We start from the raw sequence: 20000 nt of genomic DNA on the forward strand, positions 1-20000 counted from the left end.
AACGAAACGAAGCGAAACGAAAAAGTCTTTCAGGAAGTGTCTCAGCTGCTGACCGCACACAGCTACCACCGGATCTACCAACAGTGTAGGGAAAAGTTAAAAAAAATGTAAAAGTGACTACAGAACCATCCAGGACCACAACAGCCGGAGTGCTTCAAACAGAAGAAAGTGGAAGTGGTTCGACCAAATGGACGCTATCTATGGCAATAGACCGGCAAGCAATGGGAGGGAGAGTGCCCTGGACTCGGCGTTGTTGGAGTCCATGATGGAGGATGGTATGTTTTGTTACGTTAACTCTATATTCTGCTTGAAAGCTTCACTTTATTTAGTTGACCAGCTACTGGAAAGCTTGCTTCTAAAACAACCAGGCCAATTTAACTGTTACACTTGTGTAAAATCACAATGCAACATCTGCTTTATGCAGCACAATGAGCTAGTAGCTAACAGCTAGCGGTCGTGTTATTGTTTATGGTCAGTAACGTTTGTGTCGCGTTTAAGATGATGTCACAGCAGTAGAGGCGGCGCAAATATGACGATCAGCCTATAATCCCACCCACATTGAGGTGGCACTAAACTGCAGTGGAAAAGCAAGCTCAGAAAAGTAAAGCAAGTCGAGTCGAACCGTAACGTGCAGTGGAAAAGTGCCAGTTAGACCATCTCTGGAACGCTCCCAGGTGGATATTTTCTATGTATACAAGCAGCATAAAAGTGCAGCTCCTATCAACTTGAATGGGAAAAGACCGAAATCTCAAGAAACATTTGGTCAGGATTACGATCACAGAACATATTTCAAATCAGCAGTTAAATCTGACAGCAACAGTATCATATATTGTGCTGCTTTATCTCAGATTACACTAACAAACTGAATTTTTCTGGCTGGTCCGGCTAATGCGCATGTGTGTTCTCGAGTTAACTGACAGGCGATGTCTGTTTTTTTAAAGGTGATTGGCTCTTTTACCTGTAAGGTGGAACTTTTCCAGTTCCGGTTTCTCCCACTCATTTTAATACATGTGCTCCGTCTCCGTATATCGTTTTTGACAGTGTGTAGTGCGTTTTTACGGAAACTAACAAGCTGACTAGCGCGTAACTTGGTACAAGTACACTTGTTCATTGGATTCGTTGAGCTTGTTTACATGGACACCAGAAAGCCACTTACTGCAGAAAGAGCGTTCCCATTTACATGCATTGTTTAAGAGGTGTACTCTTTTCTCGCCTATACATCCGGTTCGGTCAGTAAGCAGTTTTCTCCACAGCAACATTACTTCCCCGCAACGCTTGTGTAAATAACAACGTGGCATCCGAGGAAGACTTTGGTATTTTATTCTCTGCTGCTTTGCTTTATTTCCAGATATTCCAGAGTTGTTGCTGTGTTTGTTTCCGTCACTTTCTATCACGACCTGCAGCGGAATTGCGCTGCAATAGTGGGGCTTCCCTCCGGGATTCCCCCAATGAACGAGCGGATATACGTGAACATGAGGGACAGTCGATATTTTATATGGGTGTGTATAATTGGGTATAGTTTATATATAGTGTACTCCCAGAAATGTTGAATTCTTTCCGCTGTGTTGAGTTGTTGTTGGGCTCCGTTCTATGATGTTTGTACTCTTGTCTGTTCACACACATGCTCACTCTTTAAAAACCTGCAGGAACGTCACTGTTGTGTTTACATGACCACATATACGCCCATGTGTGTTAAACCGCTTTCTCTTAATCTCTTAAACGGCGTGAGGAAATCAGCGTTCTTGTTTACATGACGTTTCAGAATGCCGCTTTCTGCAAAAACCCTGGAATAAACCGTCTTCTTAAGTGCATGTAAACATGGTCATTGTCTGTGCAGATATAAGTTGTTATATCACATATACACTATATTGCCAAAAGTATTCGCTCACCCATCCAAATAATTGAATTCAGGTGTTCCAATCACTTCCATGGCCACAGGTGTATAAAATGAAGCACCTAGGCATGCAGACTGCTTCTACAAACATTTGTGAAAGAATGGGCCGCTCTCAGGAGCTCAGTGAATTCCAGCGTGGTACTGTGATAGGATGCCACCTGTGCAACAAGTCCAGTCGTGAAATTTCCTCGCTACTAAATATTCCACAGTCAACTGTCAGTGGTATTATAACAAAGTGGAAGCGATTGGGAATGACAGCAACTCAGCCACGAAGTGGTAGGTCACGTAAAATGACAGAGCGGGGTCAGCGGATGCTGAGGCGCATAGTGCGCAGAGGTCACCAACTTTCTGCAGAGTCAATCGCTACAGACCTCCAAAGTTCATGTGGCCTTCAGATTAGCTCAAGAACAGTGCGTAGAGAGCTTCATGGAATGGGTTTCCATGGCCGAGCAGCTGCATCCAAGCCATACATCACCAAGTGCAATGCAAAGCGTCGGATGCAGTGGTGTAAAGCACGCCGCCACTGGACTCTAGAGCAGTGGAGACGCGTTCTCTGGAGTGATGAATCACGCTTCTCCATCTGGCAATCTGATGGACGAGTCTGGGTTTGGCAGTTGCCAGGAGAACGGTACTTGTCTGACTGCATTGTGCCAACTGTGAAGTTTGGTGGAGGGGGGATTATGGTGTGGGGTTGTTTTTCAGGAGCTGGGCTTGGCCCCTCAGTTCCAGTGAAAGGAACTCTGAATGCTTCAGCATACCAAGAGATTTTGGACAATTCCATGCTCCCAACTTTGTGGGAACAGTTTGGGGATGGCCCCTTCCTGTTCCAACATGACTGCGCACCAGTGCACAAAGCAAGGTCCATAAAGACATGGATGAGCGAGTTTGGTGTGGAAGAACTTGACTGGCCTGCACAGAGTCCTGACCTCAACCCGATAGAGCACCTTTGGGATGAATTAGAGCGAAGACTGCGAGCCAGGCCTTCTCGTCCAACATCAGTGTCTGACCTCACAAATGCGCTTCTGGAAGAATGGTCAAAAATTCCCATAAACACACTCCTAAACCTTGTGGAAAGCCTTCCCAGAAGAGTTGAAGCTGTTATAGCGGCAAAGGGTGGGCCGACGTCATATTAAACCCTATGGATTAAGAATGGGATGTCACTTAAGTTCATATGCGTCTAAAGGCAGATGAGCGAATACTTTTGTCAATATAGTGTATGCTGTGGTTATAGTATTAGTGTCATGTGTTTGAGTGAGGTAATTAAGCTGTTAGTAAAGCGCTTCATTTTGCTGATGTTCAGCTCTTTCTGTTCACACAGCTCAACATTCTGGATTATTGGATAATAGATTATTCAAACATTTCTAGATTTTTCTTTTTCTAAAAACAGATGTTTCTCTAGATGTGTCTTTTTCTGTTTGTGCACTTTTTTGGGGGGGATTTTTCCCCTTTTTCTCCTTGTTGAGCATGTTACTGCGGAGATATAGCGTGTGTGGAGGCTTCACGCCATCCACCGTGGCATGCACGCAAAACTCAACACGCCCCATTGAGAGCGAGAACCACTAATCGCGACCATGAGGAGGTTACCCCATGTGACTCTACCCTCCCTAGCAACCGGGCCAATTTGGTTGCTTAGGAGACCTGACTGGAGTCACTCAGCACGCCCTGGATTCGACCTTACAACTCCAGGTGTGATAGTCAGAGTCAATACTCGCTGAGATACCCAGACCCCCCGCTTGTTTGTGCACTGTTAATATCTTGCAGTATTATGTTCTTGACATATTTTCGTCAGTATGTTTCAATTAAAATCAGCAATTATCTTTTTTATCACATCTTCATTATCATTGACATAATAAAAAAAAAACCTTCATCAGTGAACATTTTCGGCAGTCATTTCGTTGATGACATTAACACTGGTTTAAGAAAAGTCTGATTTCTCAGTATCAGTAAGTTTGGTAGGTTTTCATCGGGGTTCATCGCCATAGTAACTTGTGCTAACCTGCTCCGGGTCAGGTGTTCTCGATCACATATCTCACACACACACTGGACCAATCAGATGGAAGCAAAGTGACCGATCTCTGATGCAATTTAAAGCGCACTTCAAAGAAACAGTTTTGGAAATCCATAAAATCAGCTGTTTAATGAAGAACATGTTTTTTTATTTTTACTTTTGGGGGAATAATGTCTCAATCCACGCGTGTGGACATCATGTTTATCAGCGTGCTGACACATGAAAAATTAATGGATTTTTTAAAGCGGCATATCAAACGAAACTAGAGACTCTACTCTTTACAACCAAACAGGTTTCAATCAAAAAACATAGAGGTTTAACCCTTACATGACAATGTAGAGTCTTGCAAACAGTGTCCAGTTCGTTTAAATTAATTTAAATTATGCATTGCGTATAGTGAAGCCAAAATACAACGTCCACACATATGGACGTGGGTCGCACGAGGTTAAAGACACTTGAATGGTTTAATCAGTTACCCACACTTGCCATAAAGTATATATATGAAAAAAGAAACCTAAAATAAATCTGTGAAAAAGTTATTTCACTTGAAGTGCAATAAAAGCACATTAGCACACCAAATGCTTCTTTATTGCTTGTCATGTTGTTAGAAAGAACAAACAAATACTGTAGGTCTTATTATGAATTTATAATAGTGTTAAATGGCACAGAGCTTATGATTTCAATTAATATCAAAACTTTTAAAATGAAAATGCCTATGTGTTCTTGTTGTGGACCTACACTAGCGGTCAAAAGTTTGGAATAATGTTCAGATTTTGCTGTTTCGGATGGAAATTGGTACTTTAATTCACCAAAGTGGCATTCAGCTGATCACAAAGTATAGTCAGGACATTACTGATGTAAAAATAAAAGAGCACCATCACTATTTGAAAAAAGTCATTTTTGATCAAATCTAGACAGCAGCCATCACTCCAACACCTTATCCTTGAGTAATCATGATAAATTGATCATTTGGTACTAGAAAATCACTTGCCATTATATCAAACACAGCTGAAAGATATTTGGTTCATTAAATGAAGCTTAACATTGTCTTTGTGTTTGTTTTTGAGTTGCCACAGTATGCAATAGACTGGCATGTCTTAAGATCAATATTAGGTCAAAAATGGCAAAAAAAGAAACAGCTTTCTCTAGAAACTCGTCTGTCAATCATTGTTTTGAGGAATGAAGGCTATACAATGCTTTGAAAGATTTCATACAAAGGTGTACACTACAGTCTTCAAAGACAAAGGACAACTGACTCTAACAAGGACAGAAAGAGATGTGGAAGGCCAGATGTACAACTAAACAAGAGGATAAGTACATCAGAGTCTCTAGTTTGAGAAATAGACGCCTCACATGTCCTCAGCTGACAGCTTCATTGAATTCTACCCGCTCAACACCAGTTTCAGTTTTTTTTTCTCCCCAATTTGGCATGGCCAATTCCCAATGTGCTCTAAGTCCTCGTGGTGGCGTAGTGACTCGCCTCAATCCGGGTGGCGGAGGACGAATCTCAGTTGCCTCCACATCTGAGACCGTCAATCCGCACATCTTATCACGTGGCTTGTTGAGCGCGTTACCACGGAGACCTAGCGGTCTGTGGAGGCTTAACGCTATTCTCCGCGGCATCCACGCACAACTCACCACACGCCCCACCGAGAGTGAACCACATTATAGCGACCACAAGGAGGTTACCCCATGTGACTCTACCCTCCCTAGCAACCGGGTCAATTGGTTGCTTAGGAAGCCTGGCTGGAGTCACTCAGCACACCCTGGATTCGAACTCATGACTCCAGGGGTGATAGTCAGCGTCAATACTCGCTGAGATACCCGGGCCCCCGAGTGTAATGCATTTTAACCCCATTGAGCTTTTGTGGGATCAGCTAGACTGTAAGGTGCGTGAGAAGTGCCCGACAAGACAGACACATCTATGGCAAGTGCTACAGGAAGTGTGGGGTGAAATGTCACCTGAGTATCTGGACAAACTGACAGCTAGAATAACAAGGATCTGCAAAGCTGTCATTGCTGCACATGGAGGATTTTGTGATGAGAACTCTTTGAAGTAGTTGCATTCCTTTCAAATTGTAATAGTAATTTTTCATGTTATTAATGTCCTGACTATACATTGTGATCAGTTGAATGTCAGTTTTGTGAATAAAAGTACCGATTTCTTTCCATAAGAGCAAAATCTGTACATTATTCCAAACTTTTGGCCACCAGTGTATCTAAATTCACTTTCACAGTGATATATCAGTTGTTTATATATTTTAAATAGATTCAGAATTAGTTTCGCTGTCTCAAGCTCTAGTGGTGTTTCCCGCTGTGGAATATCTTCAGCGTTTTCATAGTGATCTTTAGTGGAGCAGTAAATGAGACATAAATCGCTTTTTCTCTCCTTCCACACCGCAAACGTCATTCATTCATGTGAACGCGCTGACGAACTAATTATAAACCCTGGATCAAACTCTGAGATGACAGATGAAGTTGATAACCAGTGTAACCCTAATGAAGCCTCACTGGGTTTGTTGAGTGTTGTCCAACTAAAACCAATCCTGAAATACTGAGTTTTCTTCATGATACAGGGCACCAACGTGACCAAAACGTTTAATCTAAGTACAGTACTTGAACCACATTCAGAGACGGTCTCACCTGACCGTTGGGATTGTATCACCTGTGATGGATGTTTGTACCAGGTGTAAACTGGACCTCTCTCTCTTCAGGCTGGTAGAAAAGAAGGAGAAGATGGTTCAGAGATTATGTGAACAGTTGAAGAAGCTACAGCTGCAGGAAACTGATCGTGAGGAGAATAAGGTGATCGCTTTGGGCACGTCCAAACTCAACTATCTGGACCCTCGCATCACTGTGGCCTGGTAACTACTGATGAACACACACAAGCACGTGTACTGTACACTGACTGACATTTCTTAAAAATGACAAACGACAGTTAGTACTAATGATGATAAAGTCTTACTGCAGTGGCTTTAATATTAGGGCTGGGTAACAATAACGATTTTCCGATGTATTGCGATCTTCATTTGAACAATATCGATATCAGTTCTAAATCCCAAGATCGATCTCACTCACGCTGTGCGACTAAACATGTCTGTGATTCTCCACTGGCTGGTAAACATTCATATTTCACTCCGCAGTGATTGAGTAGTATAGTGATGAAGAAGTTCAACAGCGAGATCATTTCACTGCGTGTTGAGAGGAAACGTTTTGTGTGTCCAAAGACAAGATCCACACAATCCATTTGTCCTTGAACCGTGTCTCTTTTAATATCCTTTCTGTTCTTTACAGAATAGAAAATGAAAACATTTATTTGTAATGAAGAAGCCATGTGACTTCACTCTCGTTAATATGAGCTCAAACAAAACAAACGCTGAACTGCCTGTAGTCTTAAAGGGACAGTACAGTTTTAGCACTTGTTCAAACATGTAACACTGTATAATAATGTGTAAATATATAGATATTTAGAAACACAATCATACATTCTGAAATATTTTAACTTTGTCAAACACTGTAAATATTAAAGAACTTACAAATAGCCTCCTACAGCTTTGATATAGGGGGTTTTGGTGACATTTGCTCCATTAACCAAGTGTGTTTTTGTTTTGTTTTAATAGTACTTTTAATAAAGTAGCACTTAAAGCTGATGTAACTTATTCTGTGTTGAAATACTGTCTCCTATAACAGTTTTGAGCAACCCACTTCGACCCACCCCAACGACGTTACTCGACCAATAGCGTGAGTTGTGGGCGGGGCTATCTCTTTGTTTGACCAATGGTAGACGGGGGGAGTATTCAGAAAGCTCTTGAAAAAAATCTATTTTTGCAATTGTGTTTGGTGGCGCAGAAATGACATACTTCAGCTTTAAATGTAGATGTGGATTTGTGTTTTCATTTTATGGTGCTAACCTTTAATGACCTTAAATGTAAAGTAATTTTGTGTTTAAAGATGTGTAGTTGACATAAAATTCCATATATAATAATGATACGAGCTGTCACTGTTTAAAATTTGATGACATGTATATTGATAGAATGTGGAATTTTTTATATTTTTAAAAAGCTTAAATGTCATCATAATGATTAAATAAAATACACTATTTCACATACTGTAGTGCGTTAGGTCATATCAGAAAGTATATATGAAAACTATAAATGTGAAGACACCCCATCCCAGTTTGCTTAATATCTTTATCAGTTTTCAGTTGCATTATGCTTACATGTAAAAACTTAAAAATGACTAGCCAGTGGCAATGTTTTTTCCAATGTGTCCTTGGACGGTTGAAATAGTTCAAATTATGCATGTTAACAAACATGTAACACAATATATGCAATTTCAAGACCTCATGCTTATTGATGGAATACATGAAATTTGTACATTTTTACAAAGCAAAAATATGACCAAAATAATGAAAACTGCTGATAAAATGTGTGAAATGAATATTTTCGTGATGTACCCGATTAGAAAGTCCCCTGTATAATTTACAGCATTAGGACTGAAATATACCCATGTGAATTTGAATCAAATTCAAAGTTTGTGAATCGAATCAGGAAATCTGTATGAATACCCAGCCCTACTGAACAGTTGTATATCAGTTTCAGAGCAGGAAGTCAGTAGACGAGACTCGCTTTAATCTGATGTTTTTTGGTAGGTGTAAGAAACATCACGTCCCCATTGAAAAAATCTATAACAAAACCCAGAGGGACAAGTTCGCCTGGGCCATTCACGTGACGGAGGAGCACTTCCAGTTCTGATGCCTCACAATGACACCTCTGAGAATATGTGTTTCTCTTTATTTTCTACAGGTTGAATGATATACTCATTATTTGTGTTGTGTGCTTTTAATTTTCTCTGTTGTGTAAAATGATAAAACTTCTCTAGTAAAATCTAATTGTTCTATTTCGGTTCTTCCTTGCATGTTAAATTGAGATCCTGCGACTTTAGTTTGAGTGACAGCTGCCATTTATGAGTCTTGTGCTTGTAAAGATAAAAACGACAGTATTCTTGTGTTGAAATCAAAGAAAATGTGGTTATGTGCAGATGATAAGTGATACTAGTTTGCATTTCAGACATTGTCAGGCTTAAACATTTTAATATGAGCACGTAAGTGACATCAAAATACTGAAGGAGTTTTTTTTTTTAAAGTATGTCTTCAATATTTGATCAGGCGCTTCCACCTGGTGACTTTAAATGAGAGCGAAGGTGCCGTTCGGAATGTCAACGCGATGGCCGCCGTGTTAGAGTCACTGCCGAGGGATTACAGATCTCATGGGAGACGTTTACTGCACGTATGACTGATGTGAAACCAAAGAGATGTATCACACAATTCACTCGTCTCACTTTCACACAGTGTCATCATTAAGGAGTGAGACACTTCTGCGTTCATGGCTGGAGACTGCAGAGGGATTTCAGCGGGATTAGAGTTTCTCTGACAGGATTTGAGCTGCTGCTGAAGGGAACAGTTCGGAATAAAGGAAAACTCTTACAGTGTGCGTTTTAGTTTGTTTGCAGGAGTGTTCAGTTAATGTTGTCTCCTAAAGCTGCAACAAAACACAGTTTAGCACAGAAAATGCTCTTGTGTACATTATTACACGTGTTGTTGTCTATGAAACATCTTGAATGTTCAAATACATTCAGACCTCAAACAGATTTCATCAGATGTTCCCAAGACCACCAAAATATCTGTGGGATCAAGCAACAAAGATGTAAAGACCCTTATTATATAGTCAACATGAAACACTGGACACAGTCCAAATATTACCTCAACGTGACATTGTTTTCTAATTAAAAGAAGATAAAATGACTTGATTTTCTTCATGTGGAATTGATGGGACGGTGTGAAATGATTGATGATATCATCTGAAAAGGAAAGTTGTTTCAGAGGCAGAGCAAGTTATTCGATTTTGATGAAAGATTATGACGACAAACATAGGACGTGTCGAATTCATTGAACCCATTGGGTTTGAATGCCACCCTCTGGATGGGCTGCTATCGTGAATTTGTTTTTCTTTTCTCCCCAATTTGGAATGCCCAATTCCCAATGCGCTCTAAGTCCTCGTGGTGGCGTAGTGACTTGCCTCAATCCGGGTGGCGGAGGACGAATCTCAGTTGCCTCCGCGTCTGAGACCGTCAATCCGCGCATCTTATCACGTGACTTGTTGAGCGCGTTGCCACGGTGACGTAGTGCGTGTGGAGGCTTCACACTATTCTCCACAGCATCCACGCTCAAATCACCACATGCCCCACCGAGAGCGAGAACCACATTATAGTGACCACGAGGAGGTTACCCCATGTGACTCTACCCTCCCTAGCAACCGGGCCAATTTGGTTGCTTGGGAAACCTAGCTGGAGTCACTCAGCACGCCCTGGGATTCGAACTAGCAAACTAGCGAACTCCAGGGGTGGTAGCCAGCGTCTTTACCACTGAGCTACTGAGCTTTTGCACAGATGATCTTCAGACTAAGCCACAAAAAACCAAATTAATTCTGAAATCGTTCTGTAGTAAAGCACAAACGTAGCTGACTGTGAAGATGGCAATTAGGAATTGGATCAGTGTATTGGCAATGGTTTTGCATATTAAAACAAAACTTGGTTTGAATCATTTCTAACCGGTTTGATGTGATAGCTACATTTTGTGCATTGACTCTCAACTAGTTGGAGCATTTGAAGCTGTTCTATGTTGTAAAATACAACACACCCTTTTGACGAAATTCCTTATATTTTGTCTTTTATTGCTTAATCATGTCCATTTGGTGCTTGGCTCCATAATGCACCCTTTTCACAGACTGTGATGATGCATTGATGATGCATTTGTGGCATGATGTTGATTACCACAAAAAATTATTTCAACTCGTTCCTCCTTTTCTTGATAAACTGGCTGTATTTATGCAGCACAGCAGATTGATTCCTCCAGCACCGTGAGCCCCATCTGGACGAGCAGCGGTTTGTTCACTCACTCTACCACATTAAAGATCTCCTCATCACTTCCTGAAGAATAGCAGGAAACACTGAACTCCATTTCTCCCACAGTTCTGCCACAGCGTCGATGATTGGCACTTTGTTTTTAACTCCATACAGAGTCGATGAATGCAGCTGTTAAATGAAACTTCTGAGGCGTTTTTGACATGAGAAACAAATAAAGTGCTGATTTATTTAGTCAATAAAGGCACGTTATGTTCAGAGAACAAAAGGACAAGCAAGTGTGGCGTCATCCTTTTGTCCAAGATTTTATTCCCTCGAGAGTTTGCGTTTCTTTATAAAAGCACTGCACTTTAATGAAACTATGAAGACAGAGTTTGAGATTAAAAACACTGTAATCATCTGGAACTTCCACTTTTAAAGGCAGATTATTATGTTCACTCTTGATTCTAACATCCCTAAAGATCCTGAATGAAATAAAGTGCAGAAACAATTGAATTTATAGCAGGTAAAATATGATTCTGTAAGTTTTTCTGGTCACAAAATGCATCAAGATCAAAAATATGTATTTAATTTGATTGAATATTGATGGAGCAACATCATTTGTGTGAAAAGAAATCATTGTTTCCATTCAAATTGAGTTTTTAAAAAAGGTGGTGAGGGAGCCGTTTACCCCTCACTTTGGGTAAAAGCCCCCAGGGGGGTTAAAGTGATATGGTGTAGATACCGGGGCAATAGATATAGGGCACAATTGGTCAACTAATGCAAATCATGTTGAGACAGCAAGATGCTTTTATGCGTAACAAATGAAGAGGATGCTTACTCAAAATAACTACTTCAGAAAAATCAAGCATTTCCAGTATGTCTGTCTGTCTATCTGTCTGTGTAACAGTATGTCTGTCTATCTATCTGTCTGTGTAACAGTATGTCTGTCTATCTATCTGTCTGTGTAACAGTATGTCTGACTATCTATCTGTCTGTGTAACAGTATGTCTGTCTATCTGTCTGTCTGTCTATCTGTCTGTGTAACAGTATGTCTGTCTATCTATCTGTCTGTGTAACAGTCTGTCTGTCTGTGTAACAGTATGTCTGTCTATCTATCTGTCTGTGTAACAGTATGTCTGTCTATCTGTCTGTCTGTCTATCTATCTGTCTGTGTAACAGTATGTCTGTCTATCTATCTGCCTGTGTAACAGTATGTCTGTCTATCTGTCTGTGTAACAGTATGTCTGTCTATCTATCTGTCTGTGTAACAGTATGTCTGTTCATCTGTCTGTGTAACAGTATGTCTATCTATCTGTGTAACAGTATGTCTGTCTATCTGTCTGTCTGTGTAACAGTATGTCTGTCTATCTATCTGTCTGTGTAACAGTATGTCTGTCTGTCTATCTGTCTGTGTAACAGTATGTCTGTCTATCTATCTGTCTGTGTAACAGTATGTCTGTCTATCTATCTGTCTGTGTAACAGTATGTCTGTCTATCTATCTGTCTGTGTAACAGTATGTCTGTCTATCTGTCTGTCTGTCTATCTATCTGTCTGTGTAACAGTATGTCTGTCTATCTATCTGCCTGTGTAACAGTATGTCTGTCTATCTATCTGTCTGTGTAACAGTATGTCTGTCTATCTGTCTGTCTGTGTAACAGTATGTCTGTCTATCTATCTGTCTGTGTAACAGTATGTCTGTCTATCTGTCTGTGTAACAGTATGTCTGTCTATCTGTCTGTCTGTCTATCTATCTGTCTGTGTAACAGTATGTCTGTCTATCTATCTGCCTGTGTAACAGTATGTCTGTCTATCTATCTGTCTGTGTAACAGTATGTCTGTCTATCTATCTGTCTGTGTAGCAGTATGTCTGTCTATCTGTCTGTCTGTGTAACAGTATGTCTGTCTATCTATCTGTCTGTGTAACAGTATGTCTGTCTATCTGTCTGTCTGTCTATCTATCTGTCTGTGTAACAGTATGTCTGTCTGTCTGTCTATCTATCTGTCTGTGTAGCAGTATGTCTGTCTATCTGTCTGTCTGTGTAACAGTATGTCTGTCTATCTATCTGTCTGTGTAACAGTATGTCTGTCTATCTATTTGTATGTGTAACAGTATGTCTGTCTATCTGTCTGTCTGTGTAACAGTATGTCTGTCTATCTGTGTAACAGTATGTCTGTCTATCTGTCTGTCTGTGTAACAGTATGTCTGTCTATCTGTCTGTCTGTCTATCTATCTGCCTGTGTAACAGTATGTCTGTCTGTCTGTCTGTCTATCTATCTGTCTGTGTAACAGTATGTCTGTCTATCTATCTGTCTGTGTAACAGTATGTCTGTCTATCTGTCTGTCTGTCTATCTGTCTGTGTAACAGTATGTCTGTCTATCTATCTGTCTGTGTAACAGTATGGCTGTCTGTCTATCTGTCTGTGTAACAGTATGTCTGTCTGTCTGTGTAACAGTATGTCTGTCTATCTATCTGTCTGTGTAACAGTATGTCTGTCTATCTGTCTGTCTGTCTATCTATCTGTCTGTGTAACAGTATGTCTGTCTATCTATCTGTCTGTGTAACAGTATGTCTGTCTATCTATCTGTCTGTGTAACAGTATGTCTGTCTATCTATCTGCCTGTGTAACAGTATGTCTGTCTATCTATCTGTCTGTGTAACAGTATGTCTGTCTATCTATCTGTCTGTGTAACAGTATGTCTGTCTATCTATCTGTCTGTGTAACAGTATGTCTGTCTATCTATCTGTCTGTGTAACAGTATGTCTGTCTATCTATCTGCCTGTGTAACAGTATGTCTGTCTATCTATCTGTCTGTGTAACAGTATGTCTGTCTATCTATCTGTCTGTGTAACAGTATGTCTGTCTGTCTGTCTGTGTAACAGTATGTCTGTCTATCTATCTGTCTGTGTAACAGTATGTCTGTCTATCTATCTGTCTGTGTAACAGTATGTCTGTCTATCTGTCTGTCTGTCTATCTATCTGCCTGTGTAACAGTATGTCTGTCTATCTATCTGTCTGTGTAACAGTATGTCTGTCTGTCTGTGTAACAGTATGTCTGTCTATCTGTCTGTCTGTCTATCTATCTGTCTGTGTAACAGTATGTCTGTCTATCTATCTGTCTGTGTAACAGTATGTCTGTTCATCTGTCTGTGTAACAGTATGTCTATCTATCTGTCTGTGTAACAGTATGTCTGTCTATCTGTCTGTCTGTGTAACAGTATGTCTGTCTATCTATCTGTCTGTGTAACAGTATGTCTGTCTATCTATCTGTCTGTGTAACAGTATGTCTGTCTATCTATCTGCCTGTGTAACAGTATGTCTGTCTATCTATCTGTCTGTGTAACAGTATGTCTGTCTATCTATCTGTCTGTGTAACAGTATGTCTGTCTATCTATCTGTCTGTGTAACAGTATGTCTGTCTATCTATCTGCCTGTGTAACAGTATGTCTGTCTATCTATCTGTCTGTGTAACAGTATGTCTGTCTGTCTATCTGTCTGTGTAACAGTATGTCTGTCTATCTATCTGTCTGTGTAACAGTATGTCTGTCTATCTATCTGCCTGTGTAACAGTATGTCTGTCTATCTATCTGTCTATGTAACAGTATGTCTGTCTATCTATCTGTCTGTGTAACAGTATGTCTGTCTGTCTGTCTGTGTAACAGTATGTCTGTCTATCTATCTGTCTGTGTAACAGTATGTCTGTCTATCTATCTGTCTGTGTAACAGTATGTCTGTCTATCTGTCTGTCTGTCTATCTATCTGTCTGTGTAACAGTATGTCTGTCTATCTATCTGCCTGTGTAACAGTATGTCTGTCTATCTATCTGTCTGTGTAACAGTATGTCTGTCTATCTGTCTGTCTGTCTATCTATCTGTCTGTGTAACAGTATGTCTGTCTATCTATCTGTCTGTGTAAGAGTATGTCTGTCTATCTGTCTGTCTGTCTATCTATCTGTCTGTGTAACAGTATGTCTGTCTATCTATCTGCCTGTGTAACAGTATGTCTGTCTGTCTATCTGTCTGTGTAACAGTATGTCTGTCTATCTGTCTGTCTGTGTAACAGTATGTCTGTCTGTCTATCTGTCTGTGTAACAGTATGTCTGTCTATCTGTCTGTAACAGTATGTCTGTCTATCTATCTGTCTGTGTAACAGTATGGCTGTCTGTCTATCTGTCTGTGTAACAGTATGTCTGTCTGTCTGTGTAACAGTATGTCTGTCTATCTATCTGTCTGTGTAACAGTATGTCTGTCTATCTATCTGTCTGTGTAACAGTATGTCTGTCTATCTGTCTGTCTGTGTAATGGTCTGTCTGTCTGTGTAACGGTCTGTCTATCTATCTATCTGTGTAACGGTCTGTCTATCTGTGTAACATCTGTCTGTCTGTCTGTGTAACGGTCTGTCTGTCTGTGTAACGTCTGTCTGTCTATAAATCTGTCTGTGTAATGGTCTGTCTGTCTATATATCTGTCTGTGTAACGTCTCTCTCTGTCTATCTGTCTGTCTGTGTTTGTATAACTGTCTAAACTTTCAGACAAGACTTTGTGAATGTCTCCTTTATGATGAATTGCTGATGTTGTATCCTTCCTCGTTTTGTTAGACGCTTTGGATAAAATGCTAAATGAACAAATGTAAATGTAAAATCTGCTTAGTTTCAGATGGTGTTTAGCATGTCACACTGCAGAACGTGTCAGTTTGCCAAAAGTTTCTACTCAAAAGCATGTTTATTCTCCAACATTTCATCATCACAAACTAAATTCAACCAGAATAAAATGGTTGTTTTTCACAAAATCCACACCAAGGGCAAACAAGTCCTGTCATATTTTCTTCTTCATATTTACCAAGAAGTGAAAAACACATTGACCTTCTGAGGAAGATGTTGGATTTGTGTGCAGGTTGTAATTCTCCTCCATCTGGCAAAAGCTCTTCATCTTTCTTTTGTACTTGTAGAGTCCTCGATTCTCTCGGCCAGTAATCACTCGGCTCAGCTGCGGCACACACATTCCCAGCAAGGATTTTTCCCACTGTTTATCCTGAGGATTACTCTCGCACGTGAGACCCAAATGAACAGAATGAATATCCGTTTGCTGGTGTCCTCCGCAATTATTTTATACTGTGCAAATGAGAATGTAACTGGAGGCGTGCAGCAGACTTTCCTCAGTCAAATCATTAATCAAGCTAAAACTTTTTTTGCTACTGCAGGGGGATACAGTTTAAAACTACCCGTTAATGAGACCACCAAAGCCAGTGTTGGGTAAAACATGGTTACAAAGTAATTAGTTACTGTAATGTAATTACTTCTTAGTCAAAAACTTAATGTAGCGCATTACATTTTAAATTCTTGTAATCAGATTACAGTTACTGACTTTCAAAGAACATGACTTGGGTATTTCTATAATAAATAACTTTTAAAACATGATTTATCTTCATATTGTTCATAATTCTGTGACAGCTGAAGGGTGTGCGAGTTACTGTAAGGGAGAAACGTAAGAACAAACATCCATGAAATAGTAACTTGTAAGTAAATTACTGTAAGGGGGTTCAAGGAAAGGAGGCGGCGAGAACCGGTTTGACAACTTAATAATTTAATGAACAACTTAAACAAAAACACAACCATAAACACACACACACAGTACAGCTGCCTGTAATTCTCTCTCTCTGTCGTCCCCGGCCGCCTTTATCCCTCGCGCGCCCCATCAGGCTGATTGGGGACCGGGCGTGCGTCATTCCAGCCCGGCCCCGCCCTCCTTAGCTCTACACTCCTCCCGGCGTTGCCTCAGGCCGGGGAGCCCCCGGCATGACGTACATCCCCCCTTTCCTCTCTGGGGGGCGTGCCTTGTGCCCTGACTGCCAGCGGGTCATCCCCGCCTTCCTCGACCTGGGAGGAGACAGGAGGGGAAAAACAACAACAACACAAAATAGGCGAGGGAAAGGCCAACACGGAGTGACAGAGAGAGGAGAGAGGGGAAAAGAAACTCACCGGTTCTCTGATGTGCCATCGCATGGTCCTCGATCAGTCCTCCACCCTCTCAGGCGGACGGCAGCTGCTCCTCCCCGGGCGGACCGGAGTCAGACCTCCGACCCCCAGCAGACAGAACGCCCCTCTGCGTTCCCAGCGTCCCGTGGGGACACTCCTCCGCCCCTGGCAGCAGCCCTACCACTCCAGGCGGCCGGGGAGTCACTTCCCTCCTCCCCCCGCGGACGGTGGTCTTCTCTCGACCCCTCCATGTTCCCGGGGGACGGCAGGGAACTCCTCCACCACTGGCAGCGGCTCCCTCGCTCCAGGCGGTCGGGGAGTCCAGTCCCCACTCTCCTCGGGGACGGCGGCCATTCCCGTGTCCGGGTGGTCGGGCTACTCCGTCCCCTGTCGGATGGCAGTGGCGCTCCCCTGGGTGGACGGCAGTTTCGAGGACTCTGCAACGGGAATCCCTCGAGGGAAAGGAGGAGGCGAGAACCGGCTTGAGAACTTATAAGAGCTTGAGAATAATTTAATGATCAACTTGAACAAAAACACACAACCATAAACACACACACAGTACAGCTGCCTGTAATTCTCTCTGTCTCGAAACTGTCGTCCCCGGCCGCCTTTATCCCTCGCGCGCCCCATCAGGCTGATTGGGGACCGGGCGTGCGTCATTCCAGCCCGGCCCCGCCTTCCTCTGCTCTACAATTACAAGCAATAATAATGTGATTACTTATCCCATGAAGTAATCTGATTTTAAACTACATTCACATTAATCTGGATACATTTGAAAATGCATTTTTTTCTCTAAGTTTTGGCATTTTGACCATGTTTACATGCACTTAAGAAAATGAGGGCTTTTGCAGAAAGTGGCATTCTGTAACGCCATGACAATGAGAATGCTTTTTTCCAATTATGGGATTAAGTGAAAGCGGTTTAACACACCTGGGTTTTCTCCCAGAAATTGCATCTAATGTAGCCATGTAAATGCTTAAGTGCCGTACCTACAGGTTTTTGAGGAGTGCGCATGTGCGTGAACAGACATTTCTGGGAGTACCGTGGGAAAAGCACATACTCTATAAACTATTCCCACTTATACACATCAATGTAAAATATCGACTGTCCCTCACGTTCATGTATGCGCTTGTACATCGGGGGAATCACAGAGTTAGACGTAAGAGGGAAGCCCCACTATTGCAGCGCAACTCTGCTGCAGGTCGTGACAGAAAGTGAAGGAAACAAGCACAGCAACAACTCTGGAATATCTGGAAATAAAGCAAAGTCTTCCTCAGATGCCATGTTTGTTATTTACACAAGTGTCATGGGGAAATGATGTTGCTGTGGAGAAAACTGCTCACTGACCAAGCCACATGTATACAGGAGTAAAGAGTACACAGCTTATACAGTGCATGTAAACGGGAACGCCATTTTCTCACAATAAGCCGCTTTCTTGTGTCCTTGTAAACATAGTCAATGGAACAGCATTTTTGTCCAGGTAAAATTGAGCTTTTCAAAAACGCTGTCCCAAGTGGATACATTTGAAAATGCAGAATTTGCATTAAATTGTGGACTGGGAAAACTTGAGATATTCCAAAACTATTATGTATTTGTTGTCATGTGATGCAGTCATGTGATCCATTCAACCCACAACAATCAAGACGGCAGCCCATGCTGTAGTGGTGGTGTTGTGTCTTTGATGCCATTGTTAAAGATGTTACTTTTACAACCGTCACACTGCATTCCTTACAAAACCAATGGGAATTTTACTCAGAATTGCAGTCTGGCGACGGTATACGAGGACAATTGTGTTTCAGGGCACGCTTCAGACATTTTTAGCTGTTTCTCAATATGCATTCTATTGTGTTCTTATGTTCTCATGGACTCACTCGATGTCATCATCCAAGAATGCATAAAATTATCCAGATGTGTTCTTGATCAGGCCGAATATCGATGATGCATCGGATGGTGACTTGTGGGCAAGAACCTGGTACTACGGTGGCAGGCGAAGGACATTTATCGTTTAGTTTTTTCCTCAAGAGTTTCCCTCTGTAAACTCGAGAAAGTCTGGTGTCTCGTCAGAGTCTTTATAAAAATATGTATATTTTTTTATCCCCTTTTCTCCCAATTTGGAATGCCCAATTCCCACTACTTAGTAGGTCCTCGTGGTGGCGCGGTTACTCACCTCAATCTGGGTGGTGGAGGACAAGTCTCAGTTGCCTCCGTTTCTGAGTCCGTCAATCCACGCATCTTATCATGTGACTCGTTGTGCATGACACCGCGGAGACACCCACCAATAGCGAGAACCACATTATAGCGACCATGAGGAGATTACCCCATGTGACTCTACCCTCCCTAGCAACCAGGCCAATTTGGTTGCTCAGGAGACCTGGCTGGAGTCACTCAGCACACCCTGGATTCGAACTCGCGACTCCAGCGGGGATAGTCAGCGTCAATACTCACTGAGATACCCAGACCCCCTCGTGAGAGTCTTTATACTCCGTCAACATTGGTTGTATTGTTGGGCATCATTTTAATATAGTAATAAACACATGGAGAAAACACTGAAAAGTGTTTACAGACTTTATTCTTTAACGTGTCACTAGTCCTGCAAAACCTCACTGGTGTGATAATGCCAGCGGTTCTCTCACTGGATTCAAATGTGCTATGATGGTTAATTGTGCAACAGGAAGATCGCAGCACATCTCAGAACTTGCAATAGATGCGTTCTGCGTCCACCGGTCCTTCCGAGTTCGTTCAGCAAGACTTAGCTTGACAAGACTGGTCTTCATAGGAACGCAACTCTGTTCTCTGCATTCGTAAATTTGAGAAACACCCTTTGTTTTGCTTTTCCTGCATGCGCAATAAGGGGATTTAAGTGTTTTCAGACATTTTGGTGTGAACAAGCTACTTTTGGAAAACTATATGGATGGAGAGCGTTTCAAAACAAAAACCCTGTTTCCAAATTTTTCGGATAAATGTGGATGTAGTCTTAGTTAAGTAATAACTTAACCAACACTGACCAAAACAATGCACATTTTGCAAGTCTTTCGTCTCACGACCCCCTGACAGACAACGGAACAGTTAAAAACTTGGGAGCATAAAAATCTAAGTTTTTTAACATGTTCACTGTGTGTGTGTTGCTTTCATTTTCAGGTTCTGTCATGTGGCAGTCTGCCATTGAATATTTAACAGCAGCCAGCTGTTTTTCCTCTTGTTTTTCTCTATTTTTTGCGGTA

General features: G+C 41.6%; 1 protein-coding gene across 6 annotated transcripts in view; it reads left to right on the forward strand.

The window, feature by feature from the left end:
• LOC127434621 (DNA topoisomerase I, mitochondrial-like) overlaps positions 1-8793 on the forward strand; it is a 26572-nt gene extending 17779 nt beyond the window's left edge. For all 6 annotated transcript variants that reach the window (XM_051687489.1, XM_051687488.1, XM_051687490.1 and 3 more), the window contains 2 exons: positions 6617-6766; positions 8554-8793. In XM_051687489.1, the coding sequence (XP_051543449.1) occupies positions 6617-6766; positions 8554-8656 (253 nt within the window). In that variant the 3' untranslated portion in view covers positions 8657-8793. The remainder of the gene's footprint in view (positions 1-6616; positions 6767-8553) is intronic.
• Positions 8794-20000: the final 11207 nt, after the last annotated feature.

Source organism: Myxocyprinus asiaticus, chromosome 44 (assembly GCF_019703515.2).
Source record: "Myxocyprinus asiaticus isolate MX2 ecotype Aquarium Trade chromosome 44, UBuf_Myxa_2, whole genome shotgun sequence".
In the NCBI taxonomy this organism is placed as follows: domain Eukaryota; kingdom Metazoa; phylum Chordata; class Actinopteri; order Cypriniformes; family Catostomidae; genus Myxocyprinus; species Myxocyprinus asiaticus.